The sequence below is a fragment of the Empidonax traillii genome, unplaced genomic scaffold, assembly GCF_003031625.1.
Source record: "Empidonax traillii isolate 1590-97213 ecotype Southwest subspecies unplaced genomic scaffold, ASM303162v1 scaffold1335:size128774, whole genome shotgun sequence".
Classification (NCBI taxonomy): domain Eukaryota; kingdom Metazoa; phylum Chordata; class Aves; order Passeriformes; family Tyrannidae; genus Empidonax; species Empidonax traillii.
The window spans coordinates 42,402-63,034 of NW_020956528.1; the positions used below are offsets into that span (position 1 = coordinate 42,402).

General features: G+C 54.3%; 1 protein-coding gene across 8 annotated transcripts in view; it reads left to right on the top strand.

Annotated features, from left to right (window-relative positions):
- TRIM9 (tripartite motif containing 9) overlaps positions 1-20,633 on the top strand; it is a 57,811-nt gene that overhangs the window by 15,402 nt on the left and 21,776 nt on the right. For all 8 annotated transcript variants that reach the window (XM_027906647.1, XM_027906649.1, XM_027906650.1 and 5 more), the window contains exons 2-3: positions 15,102-15,197; positions 15,641-15,763. In XM_027906647.1, the coding sequence (XP_027762448.1) occupies positions 15,102-15,197; positions 15,641-15,763 (219 nt within the window). The remainder of the gene's footprint in view (positions 1-15,101; positions 15,198-15,640; positions 15,764-20,633) is intronic.

The following is a 20,633-nucleotide window of genomic DNA, read 5'->3' on the forward strand; positions in this document are numbered from 1 at the left end:
TGGTTTTTCTTTAAGGTCTTGGAAGCTTTTTCTTTCCTCTGGAAAAAAAAAACAAAACCCCACAACCCCAAAACCTATTACTCAAGTAAATGTGAATTATCAACCCCCTCCTCTCTTATCCCCTGGTATTTCCTGAATTCTTCAGTTCTTCATAAATGATCATGAATGATTCAGTGGGTCCATTAACCGCTTCCCTCGTGGCTCCAGGATGGATTGCTCAGCTCCAGTGATCTGGATATCCTGCACTTGGGGGTTGTGGAACCCCCTCACCTCCCCGCTCTCTGTACATACACTGACAAGTTCTTCATTACTTCCTAATTAGCCAGACGTCCTTTCTTATTAAAGATTAATTTTTTTGAAAGGCAGTCATTATCTCAGCTCTTCCCGGGGTTATTGATTTATTCTCCCTCCTTTTTTTTATTAATGGATCTACAACCTTCTCCTAATCCATCCAGTGTGATTTCCCTGCCCTGTAAGGACTTCCATCCTCCCCTCTTCCCACCCTTCCCAGTCTCCTGCTGCCTTCAGTGCTTTTATCACTTAGTGCCTCTCCTTGGGTTTTATTTTCCTTGGAAATCTTGATTCCCCATAAATCCTGTTCCCTCCATGTTTTGGGAGTTCTCTGAAATCCAGGATGGGGGTTTTTTTTTTGAGGTATCTGCAGCACCAAATGCAGTCTGGTTGCTATCACATTTTGGGAAGTAATCCCAAATCCATCCCTTTCCAACTTGGGAAGCTTGCATGCAGATGTGAAGGCTCAAACTCCAGTGCCTGGAGGAAGGAGTTAACAGAGGAGAAAAGCTGAAATACTGCGTTTTCCCTGCGCTTGAGGTGAGCTCTGAAGCTTCCTCATGGTGCATTTTCCTGGCAGGATCCAGCCAAGCATCTCTGCACTGCCGTGGTGAGTGTTGCATTCCCAGTGCTCCAGTATCCATGGTGATGGGGAGTGGTTCTACAGCAGTGCTTGAAGGGAAATGTGAAATCCTGGTCCTTGGACCTGCCCCTCGGTCACTGATGCAGAGAAATCTCACAGGAGGAGGAAGGATTGTGGAGCTCAAGGGGGTTGGGAATGGTGAAAACTGGTGAAATTCCGGGGGGGGGTGACAAGGTGGGAGCATCTCTGCTCAGGTAAAGGTGTTCATGGCAGGCAAAAAGCTCTTTTTTTTTTTTAGTATTACATGGAAAATTACATTATTGGTCATGGAAAAATTCAGGTTAGGAAGGACCTCTGAGAGCTCAAATCCAGCCTTGTGCCCAGGAACAGCAGCAAAATTGAAGGAGACGAAATCCCAGATTGGTTTGGGATGGAAGGGACTTTAAAGCTCTTCTATTTCCAACCCCCTGCCATGAGCAGGGACACCTTCCACCAGCCCAGGTTACTCCAAGCCCCATCCAGCCTGGCCTTGGACACTTCCAGGGATCCAGGGGCAGCCACAGCTTCTCTGGGCAACCTGTGCCAGGGCCTCCCCACCCTCCCAGGGAGGAATTTCTTCCCAATATCCCACCTAAATCTGTCCTCCTTCAGCTTAAATCTACTCCCCTTTATCCTGTCAGCTCTGCTGCCAAGAGCTCCTTGTCTTCCCTGGGCTGGCTGGAATCTTCCAGAAGCTCGTGGCCGAAAGTGGTGGCATCCAGACAATGATTTCCCATCCTGTTGGAGGGGGAAAGAATGAAGCAGAAAGAACCAGGTGATCCATTTGCACCTTGATTTTGCTTCCCTCCTCCTTCTCCTACTGCTGTGCGATTCCAGCAATCTCACCCAAAGCAGAAAGCATAAAATTAGGGATAATTTGCTGATGTTCGAGTCACTGGTGGAGCTTTGCCTGCCTGAGCTGGAGCTCGCTGCTGTTTTTCCCAGAGACGCGAAGGAGAGCTCGGGACAGCTTGCTGGAGTTTGTTCAGGTCCCCGAAGTGTGTTTTGCTGATGGCTCTGGGCGTCCTTGTTACACAGAACATCTCGGGAGGTTTTAACGTGTCGCTTTTTGTGCTCGTCAGGCGCTCGCCGGCAAACGGGAGCTTTAAAGCACCAGCCAAGAGCGACGTTTAGTGAAAAAAAAAAAAAACAAAACACAAAGGGAATGTTTTAAGAGAAGCCACATCCTCTTAAAAATATGTCAGAGCAGCAGAGGGAGGGGTTGGTTGTGTACTCACTCCCAAGTCAGAGGGATGGTGGGTTGTTTGCCTGAGGAGATGATTTATTTGGTCAGGTCTAGCATGAGAAGGGCTCAGAGGAGAGCCCCAAAAACACCCCAAAAAGGTACTATGAGCTGTCCTGCACGTCAGGGAGAGTCATGGCAGCGCAGCCTCAGCTGGAGGATGATGATGATGATGATGATGATGTGGGGAGGCACCTGCAAACCGTGGTGGTCACAAATGGGGAGAGCCACTGGAGTGAGCACAGGGAAAGGATGAGGGAGCTGGGCATGCATGGAGAGGAGAGGAGGCTGGAAAGGGGATTGTGATGGTCTTCAAGCCCATAAAAGGGCTGTTGGAGGCTTTGTGTTTCCATGGGTGCAGCAGGAAGTAGGATACTTAAATCACAGCAGTGGAGAAGTGGTTAAATTTACCCTTCTCCCAGAGCTGACTTTGGGATTGGGCATTTGGACACGTGGGCATCAACCTGAATAAATGCTGATGACCCCAAATACCTCCTTCTTCAACAGGGATTGGCCAGTATCCCATCAGGGAGTGTCAGATTGGGAAAGATGGCCCAAGGCTGAGAGAGTGTAGATTTGAGACAGTGATGGAAATGACCATCATGGAAGGGTTTGGGTTGGAAGGGGCCCTTAAAGGTCATCCACTCCAGCCCCTTCCACGCTGGTGCTGTTGTACCTCACATCCCCAGCCTGCTTTTTGCAGGGACAGATGGTTAAGAGCAACAGCCAGAAGGAACATGCACAGCAAAGCCACCCAAAGTCTTGTCATTGTGCAGGACTTCAGATGTGCCCGAGGTGAGATTCGGGTGAGAGAGGAGATGCCTTTTGTTGGGCCCATTCCACTGGGAAAGGCAGGTAAATTTTTGGGGTACAGCAGCCCATCCTTGGAGGCTGCAGCCTCAAGGATTCATTAGGAAATGCCAGGAGTTGGGTGTTTGCTGAGGGGAGATAATGTTCTCCCTCCTGACCAAGGGAAGGCCTGTGTGTCCGTGGCCGATGGGAATGAGATGCCATCTCCCATCTGTGCTTTTAAAAACCCCCTTTCAGCTAAATCCACGAGTAAATTCTGTAAATTCCCGGTTTTGGGCAGCAGCCAGGGAGGCAGAGGGCTGTGAAATGAGAAGCTGCTGCTCAGGCTCCGGGCTGGGATCTGGGAGAGGCCTGGATTGGGTGGACAGGGAGACACTGCACGGGGGTGACAGCACAGGGATGCTGCTGCTGTGTGGCGTTCCTGGGGCCAGCTCCCTGCTCCTGCGGGTTGGAAGGTGGGATTTACCTTTGTTTGAAGCACGTGAGGCCTTTCTAGATGGAATACCCACCAGTCCCACTGCCCCAGAGCTTTCTGGGCTGCACTGGGAGTGCTGGACTTGACCCCAGGATCACACTGGTCACTAGAGCAGAGCAGGGCTTGGATCCCAGACCTCCTGGATGCCATCTCAGGACCACATTCAGGAGGGGGATGGTTTCACTGAGCTTCCCTTTGTGGTGGGACTTGATAGAATCATGGAATGGTTTGGGTTGGAAGGGACCTTAAAGCCCACCCAGTGCCACCCCCTGCCATGGGCAGGGACACCTTCCACCAGCCCAGGGTGCTCCAACCTGGCCTTGGACGCTTCCAGGGATCCAGGGGCAGCCACAGCTTCTCTGGGCAACCTGTGCCAGGGCCTGCCCACCCTCCCAGCCAGGAAATGCTTCCCAGTATCCCATCTAACTCTATCCTCCTTCAGGTTACATCTACTCCCCCTTGTCGTGTCGCTCCAAGCCTTTGTCCACAGTCCTTCTCCATTTCTTGGAGCCCCTTTTAGGCACTGGAAGGTGCTCTAAGATCTCCCTGGAGCCTTCTCTCCTCCAGGCTGGACACCCCCAGCTGTCCCAACCTTCCTGGTCCCCATCCAGCTGGTCCCAGCAATGGGGTGTAATCCTGAACCTTTTTCCCCCTCAGTGAATAAGGCTCAGAGCTGGAGAATCCAATCAAATTTGCATTTCTAGGCAATTAAATGTCACGGCAAAGTCAAGATGCTGGCGAGCTGTCAAGCCTGTTTACGACTGTGCCCGCCTGCAACCCCCAGATGGTCATGAAAGGCTGTAGGACAAAAAGGATGGTCCATCCACTCCAGTGCAGGAGGAGGAATTGCCCCATGGGGCTCTCAGCCTGCTTCCCCCTGTGTTGGGGCTGGGACTGGGGAGAAAATCATTGTTTATGCGGGCATAATCAGATTTAAATTTAACTCCCAACAATGTAACCAGATTTTAAAAAGACCTTTTTAATGCAATAACGGGGTGGAAGAGCTGAAGTGTGAGTAACCACCCAGGGGTGGGCCGAGTGGGGAGGCACTAATTGGGTTGGAGGCAGATGGAGCGTGATTTGAAGGCAGGAAGCATGGGATTTGCAGCTTCCTGGAGGTTGGGCAGTGCCAGGAGCACAAGGAATCTCTGGAGGAAGGTGGAGGAGAAGGTGTGTTTGGTCCTCACAGACAGTGGTGGCCTGACATCTGTACCCCAAAAAACGGGGTGTGACAGTCCCTTGGCAGCTTCACTTGCAGGCTGAGGGTCTTGTTTTGTGCCCAGAACCTTTATTCTGTACAGGACACAGGTCTTGGCCCGTGGGATCATAAGCTAAGTCTTTGCTTCCATGTTTTTCCATCCACCATGGAGAAAAACGGGATCTACTCTACGCCTAAACCTTGTCAGGTCCGTCTGGTGGGACTTCCCTGACCGTTTACAGCAATGCCCCCCCAGGTTTTTGGAATAAAAACGTTACACCACTGGTTTGTGCTGTTCCAACCCAGCAGGACCCAAACCTTTCCCTACCACTGACCCGACTGGAAGTGGTTTAAAGCTCCTTGACCTTTCCTGACCAGTTGTTCCCCCGGTGCTCGTTTGTTCTGCATAAGGAAGAGCATTTCACAGCAGTCCCCCAGGGAGCTCATTTTGTTCTGGCTGGACTCGAGCCCTCTGGCATTCCCTGAGCCTGAAGGAGAAGGGAGGACAGGTGGAGCAGTGGTTTGTGAGGCAGGTGACAGCAGGTTGTTGCTGGGCTGCTTTTCCCTGCTTTGAGGTGCCAGATTTCTGCCAACGAAACCCGAGTCCAGCCTGGGGGAAACGGGCTGTTTGCTGGGTGTCTTCACAACACACAGCTGGGTTTTTAAGGAACTGTGCAGGAGAAGTAGTGAGAGGACCTTGGCAGGAAAATACAGACCAAAATTTGGGAGGTTTGTCCTGTGTGGATCGGCCCGTCTTCAACACGTTACAGCAACGAGCTGAGGAAGGGAGAGGGGGTTTAATTTCCTTTTAATTAAGAGTGACCATAATACCATCAGTGTCTCCACACCCTACTCTTTATTTCCTGGGCACATGGGAGTGCTTGGGAAGAGCTGACAAGCCAGGCCATGGCTCCATGTTCCCTGGGCGTCGTGTGAGCGTTTGATGTTGTGCAGAGAGGCTTCTGTGTCTCTAAAACTGTGGGGGAAATTCATAGGGCAGAACAGTTTGGGTTGAAAGGGACCTTCAAAGCTCATCTTGTTGCACCCCCTGCCACGGGCAGGGACACCTTCCACTAGCCCAGGTTGCTCCAAACCCCATCCAACCCGGCCTTGGACACTTCCTGTTACCCAGGGCTGCTGTCAATGCTTTCCTTTGCTCCCTTTAACCAGCTCTGAACAAGCATCCAGGATACAGATCCAGAGAAATGGATTATTGACGTGGAGTTACCCACTGCTGCACCACTGCTGAGGAAGTCAGTGCATGACAAATACCAAGAACAATGCTGTTTGTTAGTGCAAGGTAATCAAGGCAGTGGATCTGGTTGTAATCAGCCTCAGGAAGCAGAGTTCAGCTTCTGGAGGAGCGTTCTGCAGATCAGAAAGAACTGGCACATCTCAGGCAGCCACTGAAAAAGAGCATTATTATTGTTTTTTCAGGAAGCAACAATGTCATTGCAGAGCCCTAATTAGAGGGAGAGGTTAATAGAGCCAGACACTGCATTTCCTGAGAGGGCTGCTTAGCAGCTAATCCCCTGTGGCAGCTGATCCCTGCTCCTTGTGGCATTTTTCCTTCCCTCTGCTAAACCTCTGAGCCCTGGATTCCCTTTGCCAGGGTGTAGCAGACATAAGGAAACAGGTATTAGACGCTCAGCCGGTGTCCTGAGCTCCTGGGTCAGCTCCAAGTGTGGTGTTCCCTGGATTCTGACCCTCTGAATTTCAGTGCTCCTGTCACTGGGTCATCCTCCCAGCAGGAATAGCCCTCCATGGTCCAGGTGGCCACGGGGCCAGTGAGGTGACACTTCCAGGCATCCCCAGGGCACAGCAGAGAGGGAACTGTCTCTGGGGGGGGTCTGGAATTAGTCAAGGGGCGTTAGAGGAGGCTGGACAAGAGCACAGCAGAAGGATGTGGAGCTGCTGGAACAATGTCCAGAGGAAGCCATGGAGATGCTCCAAGGGTGGAGCCTCTTTGCTCTGGAGCCAGGCTGGGAGAGCTGGGGGGGTTCCCCTGGAGAAGAGAAGGATCCAGGGAGACCTGAGAGCCCCTTGCAGGGCCTAAAGGGGCTCCAGGAGAGCTGGAGAGGGACTGGGGACAAGGGATGGAGGGACAGGACACAGGGAATGGCTTCCCAGTGCCAGAGGGCAAGGATGGATGGGATATTGGGAAGGAATTGTTGTCTGTGAGGGTGGGCAGGCCCTGGCACAGGTTGCCCAGAGAAGCTGGGGATGAATCCCTGCCCTGTGTTGCCCCCTTGGTTCCTGGAATCTCCCTCCACAGCACTGGGGAGCAGTGATGTCAGTCCCATCCATGAATACATGATCCAACCTGTCCTGATTCCACCCTCAGACCTCAAGGATCTCTGTCAGGGCTCCAGAGGGAGGGAGATGTGTCCTGAGGATCTCATTTAGATCTTGGCTGGCTGTAGGCTTTGGAGCTGTTTGCTGAGTTCCTGCCATGCCCTGAGCTGTTCCCCAGGGAGTGACTGGGAGGGATTTATTCCACTCCTGCTTGCACCAACCAGCCACTGGCAGAGTCGAGGACCTTCTTGCCAGGGCTCTTATCCCAAAAAAAAGCCAGATTCAATCAGTGTCATCTCAGTCTCCAGGGGACACTGCCACCCAGATCAGGATGTGGGAATGGCTCAGTGCAGAGAAACAGAGGTGTTTGGTGTGTTTTTCCCAGCATCCCTGAGATAGATCCAGCAGTTCTGCCCGTGATTTCAAAGGGATGTGTGTGCTTGGCTTTGCCAGGAAAAAGCTTAGATGAGTTGTTGTTGTTGTTGAGTGTTTATGGAGCAAATCAGGAATTAATTGGAAAATATCAAAGGGTGCTTGCATTTCTTCTCCCTAAAAAATCAAAGCAAGGGCTGTATCCTATATCAGAGCAAGGACACAGCATCTTCAGCACATCCTCACAGTCAGGAGCAGCCCAGGACATTCCAGAGCTCCTGCATTTATTTACTCCAAGCAGTGCTTTAGTTACAGAAGGTCACTGCAGCTCCGGGGAAGTTTAATAACTTCAGCTGGTGTCCCCATATTTTTGGAGGTGTGTTATCTCACAGGCTGCTTGGCAGCCCTGTCTGCTGGAGAGTTTTCCATTCCTGGTTGGTTGCCCGTGGAAAAAAAATGTGGTTAAAGAGCAAGGATGCTGGAATCTGGGGGGGGTTCAGGTCCTCCTCGTCCTCCAGGCTTCTCCCAAATCCTGCTGAGAAATCCTTTCAGGCTGCAGAGCACCAGCTGTCCTGGCCTGGGAGCCGGGGAATGGCAGGTTCAAGTGAACACAAGGATTCACAGCAGGAACAAAACACTCTCCTGTTCGGTGGAAGCAGCAGCGTGTGACCTGTCCCTGCAGCCTCCCAGGCATCCCAGCCAGGCTGTCATCCATGTGGCTCCTGGCAGGGGGTCTGGAGGCTGGAGTTGTTCTCTCACAATCCTGACACAATTATTCTGTGCCAAGGCAATAATTGGTGGTTTTACCCCCAATCTCTCGCTCCCAGCAGCGTCTCCAGCGCTGCTTGACGGGCAGGGCTTGGCAACCAAGTCACAGCAGGTCATTTTTAAAACATTAAAAGCCTCCTTTCAGGGAGGACCCCCAAAAAACCTGGGGCTGGTCAGGTTGTAGACACCCCCCCCCCCCCCCCATCCCATCCCATTCTGCCACACGTGCAGGGAGAGGGGTTTTGGGCAGCCAGGTGGGAGTGGGAAAGTCCCTGTGCTGGTGCAGATGGACTGACAGACATTGCCACTGCTGCAGGACGTCACTGTGACCAGGGGGGATCAAACACACAATGAATCCAGCCAGGCTGGGAGGAGGCAGAGCACCATCCTGCCCAGGGCCAGGGAATCCTGCAGCCACATGGCAGGCACTGAAAGGGTTTTAGTAAGGTCATGCTTGAAAAGAATATATCCTTGTTTCATTTCCAGGCTGGAGCTTGTGAATCAGTTCTGCCTGCTGGGGGGAACACACTGCCCCTGTGTCTGGGTGAACAAAGCCAGTGGCCAGGGCCATCTGTGCACCCCATCAGGGCTGGGCCTTCAGCTCCAGGCTGGTTATTGCCATCACCACCTCCCAGGGAGCTCCCAGGGGATGGTGTGGTGGGATGGGGATCCCAAGGAAGCAAGAAATCCCACGGACATGGGGCTTGGGCACTGAAATGGGGCGGACACTGGCTTGGTCAGGCCAGGTGACATCGTGGTGACATCCAGGCTCCTGGGGGACAAGCTGTCCACAGCTCCTGACCTGAGCTCTCTCCCCTTCCCAGGGATGTTCCAGGGGCTGCTCCTGTGGTCCCAGCCATGCCCAGCTCTCCCCAAACCCAACCAAACACCCATAGCCCCACAGCAGCTCCTTAGGACAGGATGTGCATCCATGTGCAAGATTTCCTGGATAAACAGTCACTTAAGGGTGTGTGTGTGTGTAAATAAATGAAAATCACCTGGGCTGAGCTAGTAAAGCCTCCAAACTTCAAGGGACTGGCAGTGATTTTGGCTCTTTGCTGTTCTGTCACCAATGCTATCAAAAAAACAAGTGGCTTTACCAGAATCCTACCAGCTGGCAGGCAGGATTTGGGACTTTGGATTTGGGACTTGGCATGGGGCAAACCCCAACTGCATCACCTCCCCCAGCTCAGAGAGGGCTGCAGAGGGGATGGGAGGTTTTTTTCCCAGCTGAATTCCCTGCTGTCTCCATCCTGGCTTGCTCCACAGTCCCTTCTAGAGCGGGTGTCTTCCCTGGGCCAGCTTTTTTGGGAACGTGTGTCTGCTGTGTCGCTGCACAGGGATGGGGGGAAAGGGTGGGAGATGAGAGACAGGAGGAGGCTGCAGGAGGGGAATTCCCTGTGCCCAAAACACAGTCTGTGTCCCCAGGGGTGCTGATCACCCTCAGCACTGCCAGAGGGGTGAGGGCTGGGTGCTCTGCACATCCCATGGACCTCTGGACATCCCAAACCCACCACATCCCTCCATCTGCTCTGGAAAGGCTGGAACTCCAGCCAGGGCTGGGGATCCTTGGGGAGCTGCACCTGCCTGTCACCAACACAAAGGTGTCCCCATCTGGGGGGGTTCTACCTGGGGTTTTCCCAGCCCTGGCAGATTCCCAGGAGGATCCACCAGGTCCTAGGATGAACAGTAGCAGCGTAAAGGCATCTCTGCCCCTTCCAGAGACACCAGGGGCCACTCCACACGCCCTGGAATTAATTCTGATGCCAATAATATTGCCCCAGAGATAATCCTCTCTGCAGATGCCTGGCCTGGAGATGCAGATCCTGTGGAGGATCATCTGCTTGGCAGATCCCAGCTGCTCTCAGGGCCAGGGCAGAGGCAGCAGGAACATCCAGCCCCGAGGAGCTCCTCTCCCAGGGGCTGCTCCCTCCAAATAGTCTGCATTTCATCCTCCTCCTGCAGACCCCAGTTTCCCTAGCACTGAAGGAGGAGAAGCAAGGTCCCCACTGAATTTAACAGGGTAGTGGGATGATCCATTCCTGAAGGTTGCTTCCTATCCTGCAGTTTGCACAGGGGGGATTTGCTCACAAACCTGGCTCTGTGTGTGTGTGTGTGTGTGTGTCCTGCTGATGACAGGCATAGGCTCTTCCATCTGTTGCTCTTTCTGCAGCTTTCTGTCGGGCTCAGAGCACATCCTTCCCGTGGGAAACCAGGAAAACCTGAGCTGGAGCTGTGCCTGATGCTCGGGAGCTTGGAAAGGGGATAATTGGGATCCGTGTCCTTTTCCTGTCACCTGCTTGGGCTCAGAGTTACAGATGTTTGCGGCTGAGATCATGGAATCACAGAATCACGGAATGGTTCGGGTTGGAAGGGACCTTCAAGACCATCTCATTCCATCCCACTGCCATGGGCAGGGACACCTTCCACTGGACCAGGTTGCTCCAAGGCCCATCCAACCTGGCCTTGGACAAGAGAGCCAGGGAGGGACTTTGGACAAAGGATGGAGGGACAGGACACAGGGAATGGCTTCCTACTGACCAGAGGGTTAGATGGGATACTAGAAAGGAATTCCTGGCTGTGAGGGTGGGCAGGCCCTGGCACAAGATGCCCAAAGAAGCTGTGGCTGCCCCTGGATCCCTGGAAGTGTCCAAGGACCAGCCCCTTCAGGATCCCAGGACACAGCACTGTGACCCCTCCGGTGTTGAGGGGCAGGTTTAGCCCAGGCTGCAGCTCCTGCTTTCTTTTCATAGGCAGCACTGAATCCAAAAGTCAGGCTCTCCTGATTGGAGCCAAAAGCCAATTAGCAGCAGTTTAGCTTCATCAGCTTCCTGACTGAATGCAAGTTTTAATTAAAACATCCCATTCTAATTAGTCAGGCATCGAGTACAGTGAACCGGCCTCAAGATGCAAAGGCTGCAGGTCCCGTGCTTTAATTAAAAGAAAGAAGCACATGAGTTCAACTCCAGCATCTGTGACAGCTCCTCATCCTTTCGAGGGCAGGAGCAGAACAGCTGGGAGCAGCACCTCCTCTGGCTCATTCCTGTTCTGCCTCCCTATGGAAGCTCCAGTGGAGGAACTGGCTGTGAGATGATGTGGTCGGGAGGAGAGAAGAAACAGGGGCTGGTTGCAACACTTGGGATGTCAGAGCAGGTACTGGGCTCTTGGTATAACGCCAGGAGCTCTTCTGGGATCAGTTTAGGTGAGTTTGGTGTTCATTGAGGGCCGGCTGAACGTGAGCCCAGGTGGGCAAGAAGGCCAAGGGCATCCTGCTTGGATCAGCAATAGCGTGTCCAGCAGGACCAGGGCAGGGACTGTCCCCCTGTGCTGGCACTGCTGGGGCACCTCCAGCCCTGGGGGCAGTTCTGGGCCCCTCACAACAAGGGCATCGAGGGGCTGGAGCGTGTCCAGGGGAGGGAACGGAGCTGGGAAGGGGCTGGAGCAGCAGGAGCAGCTGAGGGAGCTGGGGGGGGCTCAGCCTGGAGAAAAGGAGGCTCAGGGGGGACCTTCTGGCCCTGGGGCTCTGCTCCCAGGGAACAAGGGACAGGAGGAGAGGGAACCACCTCAAGTTACACCAGGGGGGGTTTAGGTTGGTTTAGGTTGGATGTTGGGAAATTGTTCATGGAAAGGGTTGTCCAGCCCTGGAACAGCTGCCCAGGGCAGGGGTGGAGTCCCCATCCCTGGAGGGATTTAAAAGCCACGTGGATGTGGCATTTGGGGACGTGGGTCATTGGTGGCCTTGGCAGTGCTGGGGGAACACTGGGCTCCACGATTTTGGAGGGCTTTTCCAACCTAAACCAGGGCCTGCAAGCGAGCTGGGGTTTGAAATGAGAGCAGCTGTTCCTCCCCCTTGCTGGTGGCCAGGGCTGGAGAACCTGAACACTTCCCTCAGTGTTCCAGATGGAGCTGCCACACAGAGCCAGCTCCACCAATCCAACACCCAGTGCTGAGCAGGACCCAGCACCTCCTAAAATAACAAACCCAACCCCCTCCTCGCCTCGAGGTGAAGCTGGGGGAGCTCCCTGGCTGGCAGCTGGCTTATACAGGGAGGAAAACCAGACCAGCCCCGACCATGCAGAGTTAAAATGATGCTTTTCTCTGTTTCTTGGAGCAGTTCTCAGCCCTACAGAGCCCTCAGCCTTCTGCACCGACTGTGCTCATCCATGCACTGGGACAAGGGAGAATCAGAGAGTGACAGAAATCCCTTTGTCAGCCGTGCCTGGGAAGGAGGAGGGTTATGGAGCTATTAGCGAGCACAAAGAGGGGACAGATTCTCTCCTAAGTGCTCTGGGGACAGAGATTTAAATGCTTAGCTCCCATTAATGCTAATGTGAATCACAGAGGTCTCTTCTTACAGCCTTGGAACAACAGCACTGAGAAAGGGGCCAGCTTTGCGCAAAGAAAAAAATTCCCTGGATTTTAAGGCGCCGCTAAATGGGATTTTTCTTCATTTCACACTCATTAATTCCCCTGCCTTCTCTTGCTGAGAGTTGGACTCGGTGCCTGGCCCACTGCATGCTGGATGATCCCCAGGGCAGTGTCCCCAGAGCGGGGTCCCTGACCCCAAAAAGCCCCGAAGGTTTTTTGTTTTCACGTGGAGATGCGAAGGGCAACGTTCTGGCTTTTTGCAGGGAGGGGAAATCCTTCTGGCATGTGCCAGAAATATCAGCAGCTCTTGTTTCCCATGGTCTGGCAAAGGAGGAGACAAGGCTTGAGGTCCTTCAGACCCCCTGATCCCACGTGGAGGGCTCCAGTACCTAAAGGGGCTCCAGGAGAGCTGGAGGGGGACTTTGGAGACTGGATGGAGTGACAGGACAAGGGGGAATGGCTTCCCACTGCCAGAGGGCAGGGAGAGATGGGATACTGGGAAGGAATTGTTGGCTGGGAGGGTGGGCAGGCCCTGGCACAGGTTGCCCAGAGAAGCTGTGGCTGCCCCTGGATCCCTGGAAGTGTCCAAGGCCAGGTTGGAGCAACCTGGGCTGGTGGAAGGTGTCCCTGCCCATGGCAGGGGGTTGGAATGAGATGATCTTTAAGGTCCTTTCCAACCCTAACCATTCTGGGATTCTGTGGCTCCTCCAGCCTGCTCCTGGAAGCACTGGGAGGAGTCAGAGGGATGAGTCCATTGGAGCATCTAATTGGAAATTAGGAAAAGGTTCTTCCCCCAGAGGGTGGTTGGGCACTGAACAGGCTGCCCAGGGACTCCAGGAGGGTTTGGACAAGGCTCTCAGGGACAGGGTGGGATTGTTGGGGTATCCTGGGCAGGGCCAGGAGTTGGACTGGATGATCCTTCTGGGTCCCTTCCAGCTGTGGGATTGAGGAGCTGCCCATGGACAATGCACACTGGCATCCCAGAGCTCTTAACAAAATTTTAAGACCACATTTAAAAAGCTTTCTCGTTAAGAAAGCCTCGAAGAATTATGGTGATAGAAAGATGCCCTTTCTAAAATGCGTGTTAATGGATTAAAAAAAAAAACAAACCCTTGTTACGACTTAAAAGGGCAAGGAAAAAAAAAACAACACAACAATGTGCTGCAGTTTTAATGAGGAGCTTGTAAACATAACCAACCCCTGCTGATTATTTCCATTAATCGTGGGTGTTATTGGAGACCAGGGCCCTGCAGCTCTCAGCAAAACACCTTTGCTGAGCTGGGTTTAAGGCATCTTCCTAAATCCAGGAGGGCTGGAGCCGTGCAGGGGCTGTGGGGGTTGCTGGGGGTTTTGCAGGGACAGGGCTGGGTTCTCCCTGTGGATTCAGGCTCTGACCTCGGCTCTCCTCCAGCTGGAGGAGGAGGGAGGAGGAGGGATGGGGAGACCTGCTGAGCTGGCTTAGCAATCCCGTTTTTATTAGAGATGCATTCGCTGATTAGCTCCACATCCCGACTGACTCGGGCACGATAAATTACAAAGGAAATGCGGGAGTCACTCGGCTTGGATTAACATCTCCCGGGGAAGCAGCAGTGAGGTCATTTTCTGGGCCGTTAAATGGTTGCCATTCATTTGCTGCAGCCTCTCTTCGAGAGCAATTCTGCTTTTTCGTTCTTGATTTCAGCCCAGCACCACCTCAGCAGACACCACACTGCCCTTCTCCCATCCCACCCTGCCAGCCAGGGAAGCACAGCACCACCAGGCAGGTGCCAGCCTGGTGCCAGCATCCTGATCACAGGAGGGACGGGTCCCTTAGGTTTTTTTTTAGGGATCTGGGGACATCAACCGCCTTCTGGGCTCCCTCCTGTGCCTACCACAGAGAAAGCTCACCCCTCAAACTCCACGGGGTGTTTGCAGGCAGTTTGCAGCCCATAAAAGAGGCAAAATCTCTCCCAGAGGTGAATTGTGAATTGTGAATTGTGATTTGCCGGGGCTCTTGAGATAATAATTCCTACTGGCAAAGGGGGGAGATTCCTGAGTTAATGTTCAGAAAATGCCATGAAAATGAAAAGGCATTTGATTAACATGATGATGATGATGATGATTATTACCATGCTCTGCTGCTCAGCCCGGGCTGGGGGTGGGGGGTGCATTCCCACCCCTGTACCCAGAGGAAGAAGGAGCACTCAGGATTTTGCTTGGCAGGGGAGGACCCTGCTTTTTACCTTCACTTCTGGGAGGTTTTCAGTCTGATTTGGGTGGCCTGGCCTGTGCCCTTCTGCTGACATGGGGCAGATCCTACAGGATTTTTGGTGTCTGACTCCCTGGAGAGCACAGATCCAGAGGAGGGAGTGGCTGGCTCACTTGGAGACCCAGGATGGGTGGATGTGGCTTACCCCTGGTCACCCAGGGAAGCCTGTGGAAGAGGTGGACACTAAATATCTACTTCCCAAAGCCAGGGGATCCAGGATGATGACTAACCCTCCTTTTCCTGTCCTTGCACTCGCAGCAGAGGCAGATGGACACCTCGGTGGGATGCTGAAGGCAGTGCTGGGCTGCAGCCCATTCCCAGCCCAAACCTCACACTCATCCAGGGGGATGGATGGATGGATGGGGTCCTGGAGATGGAAATGACCTTGCTCCTTCTTTCTTCCCCCTGCAGAGCCAGCTTTCCCAGGCCTTGAATGGTTTGTCAGACAGAGCCAAGGAAGCGAAAGAGTTCCTGGTGCAGCTCCGGAACATGGTGCAGCAAATCCAGGTACGGTGTCTCCTGCCTGAGGAACAGCCCCTTCCCACCAGGATGAGCTGCTCTGTGCCATCCTCTGTCCCCTCCCCCAGCTTGGTTTGGTGGGTGTTCTCCCAAAAGGCCCCACACTTGACTTTTCATATGACCCCCTGAACCCTCCCCAGAGCTGCTCTTCCCAAAGCTGACAGTGCCTAGAGAGGAGAAGCAGAGAGCCCAGCCCTTCCCACCTCTGCCATAGGATGTGGCAGGATGGAGCAAACCTGTTCCTCACCTGCCACCACCACATTTTCCATGACCCAAGGGCACAAGCATCCCACGTGCCAGCGATTTGTGGGTTGCAGTGGTGCAGCTGCACGTACAAAAAGTGATCCTTGTGGCATCATTAAAAAGGGAAATCCGGTTTTCCAGCTGAACTGGGGACATTTCCAGGCTGTGACTCTCCCTCTGCCCTGCAGGAGAACAGTGTGGAGTTCGAGGCCTGCCTGGTGGCCCAGTGTGACGCCCTCATCGACGCCCTCAACCGAAGGAAAGCCCAGCTGCTCTCCCGGGTCAACAAGGAGCACGAGCACAAGCTGAAGGTGAGCTCAGGTGGTCAGAGGGCTTCTTCCAGGGCTGGCACCGGATGGGAATGAGGACTAGGATGCTGTTTGTTGGGGAGGAGCGGGGAGGTCACTGGGAAGCCACTCCTTTTTCACATGGGCTGAATTCTGTCTTGCCACGGATGGCCAGCCCACTCCCAGCGTGTCCCTCAGCAAAGTGCTGCTTCCTCCAGGTAGTTCCCACTGAATTATTCCATCACTGGGCCAATTACTAGTCCTTAGGTCAGCAGAGCCATATGTGCAGCATCCACAGGCTGGAAAACGACCTCGTTCCTGTCCCACGTGTCATCCGAGCTGCTAGAACGATCCTGCAGGATGCTGAGCGTCTGTAGCTTCTGCTGCCTTCAGCTGAAGTTCTGGGGCACTTGGTGCCGTGAGATGCCACTTTTGTCACTCTATTTTATGTGCTGGGTGAGCACCTCGTGGCCTCAGGGTGGTGGCTGCAGTGAGATTGATGGTGTCAGGGGGGCAGAGACGCAACTCTCAGCACGAGCTGTGAAAACAGGCCCACGGTTTGTGCCATTCCTGCAGTCACCACCCCACGCCTCTCCAGCTGATTTGGGGGTGAGAAGGGAAGCAAAGGGCCCAGTCTCTCCTGGGAACAGTGGAACGGGTGTAGCCGTGCCCAGGATCTGCTGGGCAAGGGAGTTGCACCCTGGTCATCACCCGTGGGGTCTCAGCTGGACCGACATTTGTGATTCCAGGACCCCCCTTCTGAGGTCATTTCAGTGTCGAAATTCCCGTGTCTCTTCTCTGGCTCCCGCTTGCACCACCCCCAGCCTTTCTTTGGGCCACCCAGGAGGCTCCCAGAGGGGATTCCTGGACCTGCTTAAAACGAGGGAGAAGACCACCAGCCCTCGGTGCGTGCCGGGGACGGGCAGCACGAGGGCATTTCCATGGGGAGACGGACAAAAGGAGCTCTGTGGGACCGAGCCCACCATCAGCGCTCAGTGCCCAGCAACAAAGCACAACCCCGAGCAGCCATGGCACAGAGGAGGGACCCCCACTGCCTGGTGGGCTCCCTTTCCCTCAGTCCCTTCAGGGCATGGTTAATTAAACTCTCACAAAGCCGGGCAGCACAAAGCGATTTCCCTGCTCAGCACAACCCTTTCACTTTTTTGGCCGGAGGAAGGGATCTGCATCCCCGCTGCTTGCTCCCACCTCCATCCCATCGTTGTCAGCTGGGGTTTGTCATCAGCCAGGCCTGGTCCTTAAAAGATGGAACAGCCCCCTGGGATGTCAGACTGGGCTTTTAATTCAGCCCTGGAGCCTCCATCGGTGAAGGATCGAGCTCTTGGAGCTCCCCACGTGCTGCAGGAAGGGCAGGAAGGGCTCTGTGTGCTCTGACAGATGTGATACAGGAGCCTCCATCCAGTTACAATCATGGAGTGGTTTGGGTTGGAAAGAACCTTAAAGATCATCTTTTTCCACCCCTCTGCCGTGGGCAGGGACAACTTCCACTAGCCCAAGGTGCTCCAAGCCCTGTCCAACCTGGCCTTGGACACTTCCAGGGATCCATGGGCAGCCACAGCTTCTCTGGGCAACCTGTGCCAGGGCCTGCCCACCCTCCCAGGGAAGAATTTTTTCCCAAGTTACCAGTAGCATCCCAGCAGCTAGTGTTTAAAATCCCAAAGCTGCTCCCTCTGCTGTGCAGCCCATGGATGGTTGGGCAGATTTTTAACCTCAAATTATTTGATTTCCCCTTTTAGTCCTTGCAGGGGGTGAGTGATAAACACAAGGGGTGCTCCTGTGCTTTTAGGCTTTTATGGGGGAGGGATTCTTGCAGCCCTGACCCACCTGGAGCCCTGCACACTGAGATTGGCCTCCTCTGGCTCCAGAATCATCAGGTTGGGACTCACATCCCTGGTAATCCCACATCCTTCCCCTTTGGCTCGGGGACAGGGATGGAGAGGGTCTTGCCTGCAGATGGGATAGGGGGTGCAGGAGAGTCTTAGTCCCGTGGTTACCTTTGTGTTTCCCTCTGCCAAGGTCATCACCACGTTCCCCTTTGCCCCCTCCAAGGAATCCCTCTGCTCCAAAGGCAGCACCTGCAGCTCCAGCTGGACACAGGCTGGGCTGGCCTCGCTCCAAGGGTCAGGGAGACATGAAAGGGGAGCAGCATTGTGCCTGGAGCAGCTGCTTCCCAATGGGACATCCCCCCAGCTGCCCGAGGCTGAGGGGGATAACAAAGCCCCCGGCTCTTGCTCAGAGGCTCTGGAGCACTGGAAGTTCTCAGGATTAAAGGAAACAACAAGAAGCTGAGTTAGGGCGGGTTTGGGTGGGATCTCAGGAGAAAGTTTTTCACTCAGAGGGTTGTCAGGCACTGAACAGGCTCCCCAGGGCAGTGGGCACGGCCCCAAGGCTGCCAGAGCTCCAGGAGGGTTTGGACAATGCTCTTGGGGACAGGGTGGGATGTGTTGGGGTGTCTGTGCAGGGCCAGGAGTTGGACTCAGGGTATCCTACACTTCCATAAGCGTTGCCAACTCTTCCTGCATTATTTGGAGTTATAACCCATGGTGGGTCCTCCTGCAGGACCCTGGGGCTTGTCCTGGGTCATGTTCACATCAGCACAGGGCGATTTTGGCCACTGATTTGCGCTGAGAGCTTCCTAAGAAGCTCCTTCCCCTAAGGTCCCTTCCCCTAAGAGACCAGTCCGGGGCATCTGAGCCTGGCCTGTGTGCCCACTTGCCACTGCCCTGTCCCCAGAGCGCATCAGCCGAGGAGATGAGCAGATGGAGTGCCCAGTGAGACTTGGCTGTGCCGCCCCAAAGCCCTTCCAGATCCAGAGGCATCGCTCCAGCAGCCGGCCTGGAGCCGCCGTGTCCCGGCTGCAGCCGGTGACTCCACGGGCTGCTGCTCCTTCCCAGTGGGATGTTGGCCATCCTGGCACGGTGTGGCACCCTGTGAGGGAGGAGGAGGGGCCCTGGGGGGACAGAGCCTGCCTGCTGGCACAGGGCCGCTGGCGCCCCGAGGTCCCGTTTCTGCGGCGCCCGGAGTCGGGGTCAGCTCGGCCCTGGGACTGACCTACTTTGTCCTGACACATATTCCGTGGTGCCAGGCACCAGTCCAGCTTTGCCTGTGGGCCAGCACTAATTACTCCAGAGAGGTTTGTGAGGACACCAGCTTGGAAGGGGACATTTCCCGCGCCTTTCTCCAACGCGCCATGACGCTTGGATTCGGGAATGAGAGCCTGGGCTTTAAAAAGTGACGTCTGGGAGGAGCACTGGGGCCACCACCTCTGGCACACGCCTTCCTTGCCTGCCCTCCTCGTTGCTGGCCCTGGTTTTCAAAGGAACAGAGTGGTTTCCCCCCAAGGGATGATGCATTTACAGCTCGGGCAGGTTTGTGCGGGGGACAAAGAGGCTTCCCTGTGCTGTTCTCCCAGGCGAAAAAAATCTCCCCTCAGCCCACAGCACACAAGGACTGAGCTCTGCAGGCACCTCCTTGAGCTCTCAGCAGTGTGGTGGATCATTCCAGTCTTTTTCTGGCCTTCAGGCCGTAGGATGCCTTTGCTCCATGATTTCATCCCATTGCTTTGGCCGCAGAGCCCGTGTGGGCCAACAGGAGTTGTCACATTCACCAGGAGAGCTGAATCCATGGGAAACACTCACCAGGGGCCTCCTGTCCGTAGCATGGATCTCCAGAGCTGAAATGCTGGCCCATGACCCTTCTTTAGGGGTCAGAGTCAGGGTTTTCCAAGGGAACTCGATGTCCTCAGCTGGAATAGGTCACACTGGCGGTGGTAACGCAGCAGCTCTGCCTTTTCCCAGCTCCAGCCTGAGCCTCCTCTCCCAGGAACAAGTCACCATGGAAACATCCACCTGGAAAAGCCCTGCTTGGAGGGCACGTGGCTGTGGGATTCAGGGTCTGTCCTGGTAGTTTTTTCCAGCTGAGATTTTTCCACGGCAGCACCTGGAATGCCGCCCTCCACCCCCACTGTCCCTGCCCATGGTGTGCCCAGGGTGAGGAGAATCCATGTCCTCCGTGTGGCATTCCCAGCAGGACTCATCCCAGGCGCTGGGAATGTTGAGTGCCTCGAAAACCTGTTACCTACCCAAGCACCAAGAAGAGGAGGAAGGCGAGGGAGACATTTAAGTGGGGATGAGGGCGGGTGTTATTGCCTTCTAGGAGCTGTATTAAAATGTAAATTATAGTTAATGTCACCTTAAGGGGAAGAAAAGCTCTTGAAATAAACGCCCTATTTTAAGGTCGCAGTGAACTGCTGTGAGTGCACACAAAAACCCTTTTTATAGGCTGGGATTAGCAGCCAGGTTCTGGCTGTTGCCTCATTTGGCACCTAAAGAGGGGGAAAAAAATTGGTTATTTGGTAGAAATGACCCCAAACAGAATGTATGGAGCTTCACCAGCTGAGCCATGGAAGAGCCAGGCTAGGGTCAGCCTCTCCTCCCACATAACAAGAGGAAACGGCCTCAAGTTGCACCTCAGGGAAGGTTTAGATTGGATATCAGGGAAAATTTCTTCATGGAAAACATTGTCCAGCCCTGGAACACGCTGCCCAGGGCAGTGTGGAGTCACCATCCCTGGAAGTGCTCAAAAACCACGTGGATGTGCCAGGTTTTCCTGGCAGTCCGGTGGGTACCACAAGCCCTTCCAGGTCTCCTGGGGCTGCCCCTCAGCCCAGCACAGCCTCTCGCACGAGTCCAAGGCCTGAGGAACTTCCAGGCTGCACTTCCAGCTCTCTTCATCCACATACTCTTCATTACTGGGGTAACAGGGAGCTCCCAGTGAGTGGAGATCCCTCGTGCAGGAGGAGGAACCACAGGATGCTTGAGGCCATTTGGAAAGCTTTGCAGCTTCCCTGGCCCCACTGGGTTTAGACCAGGCCTTC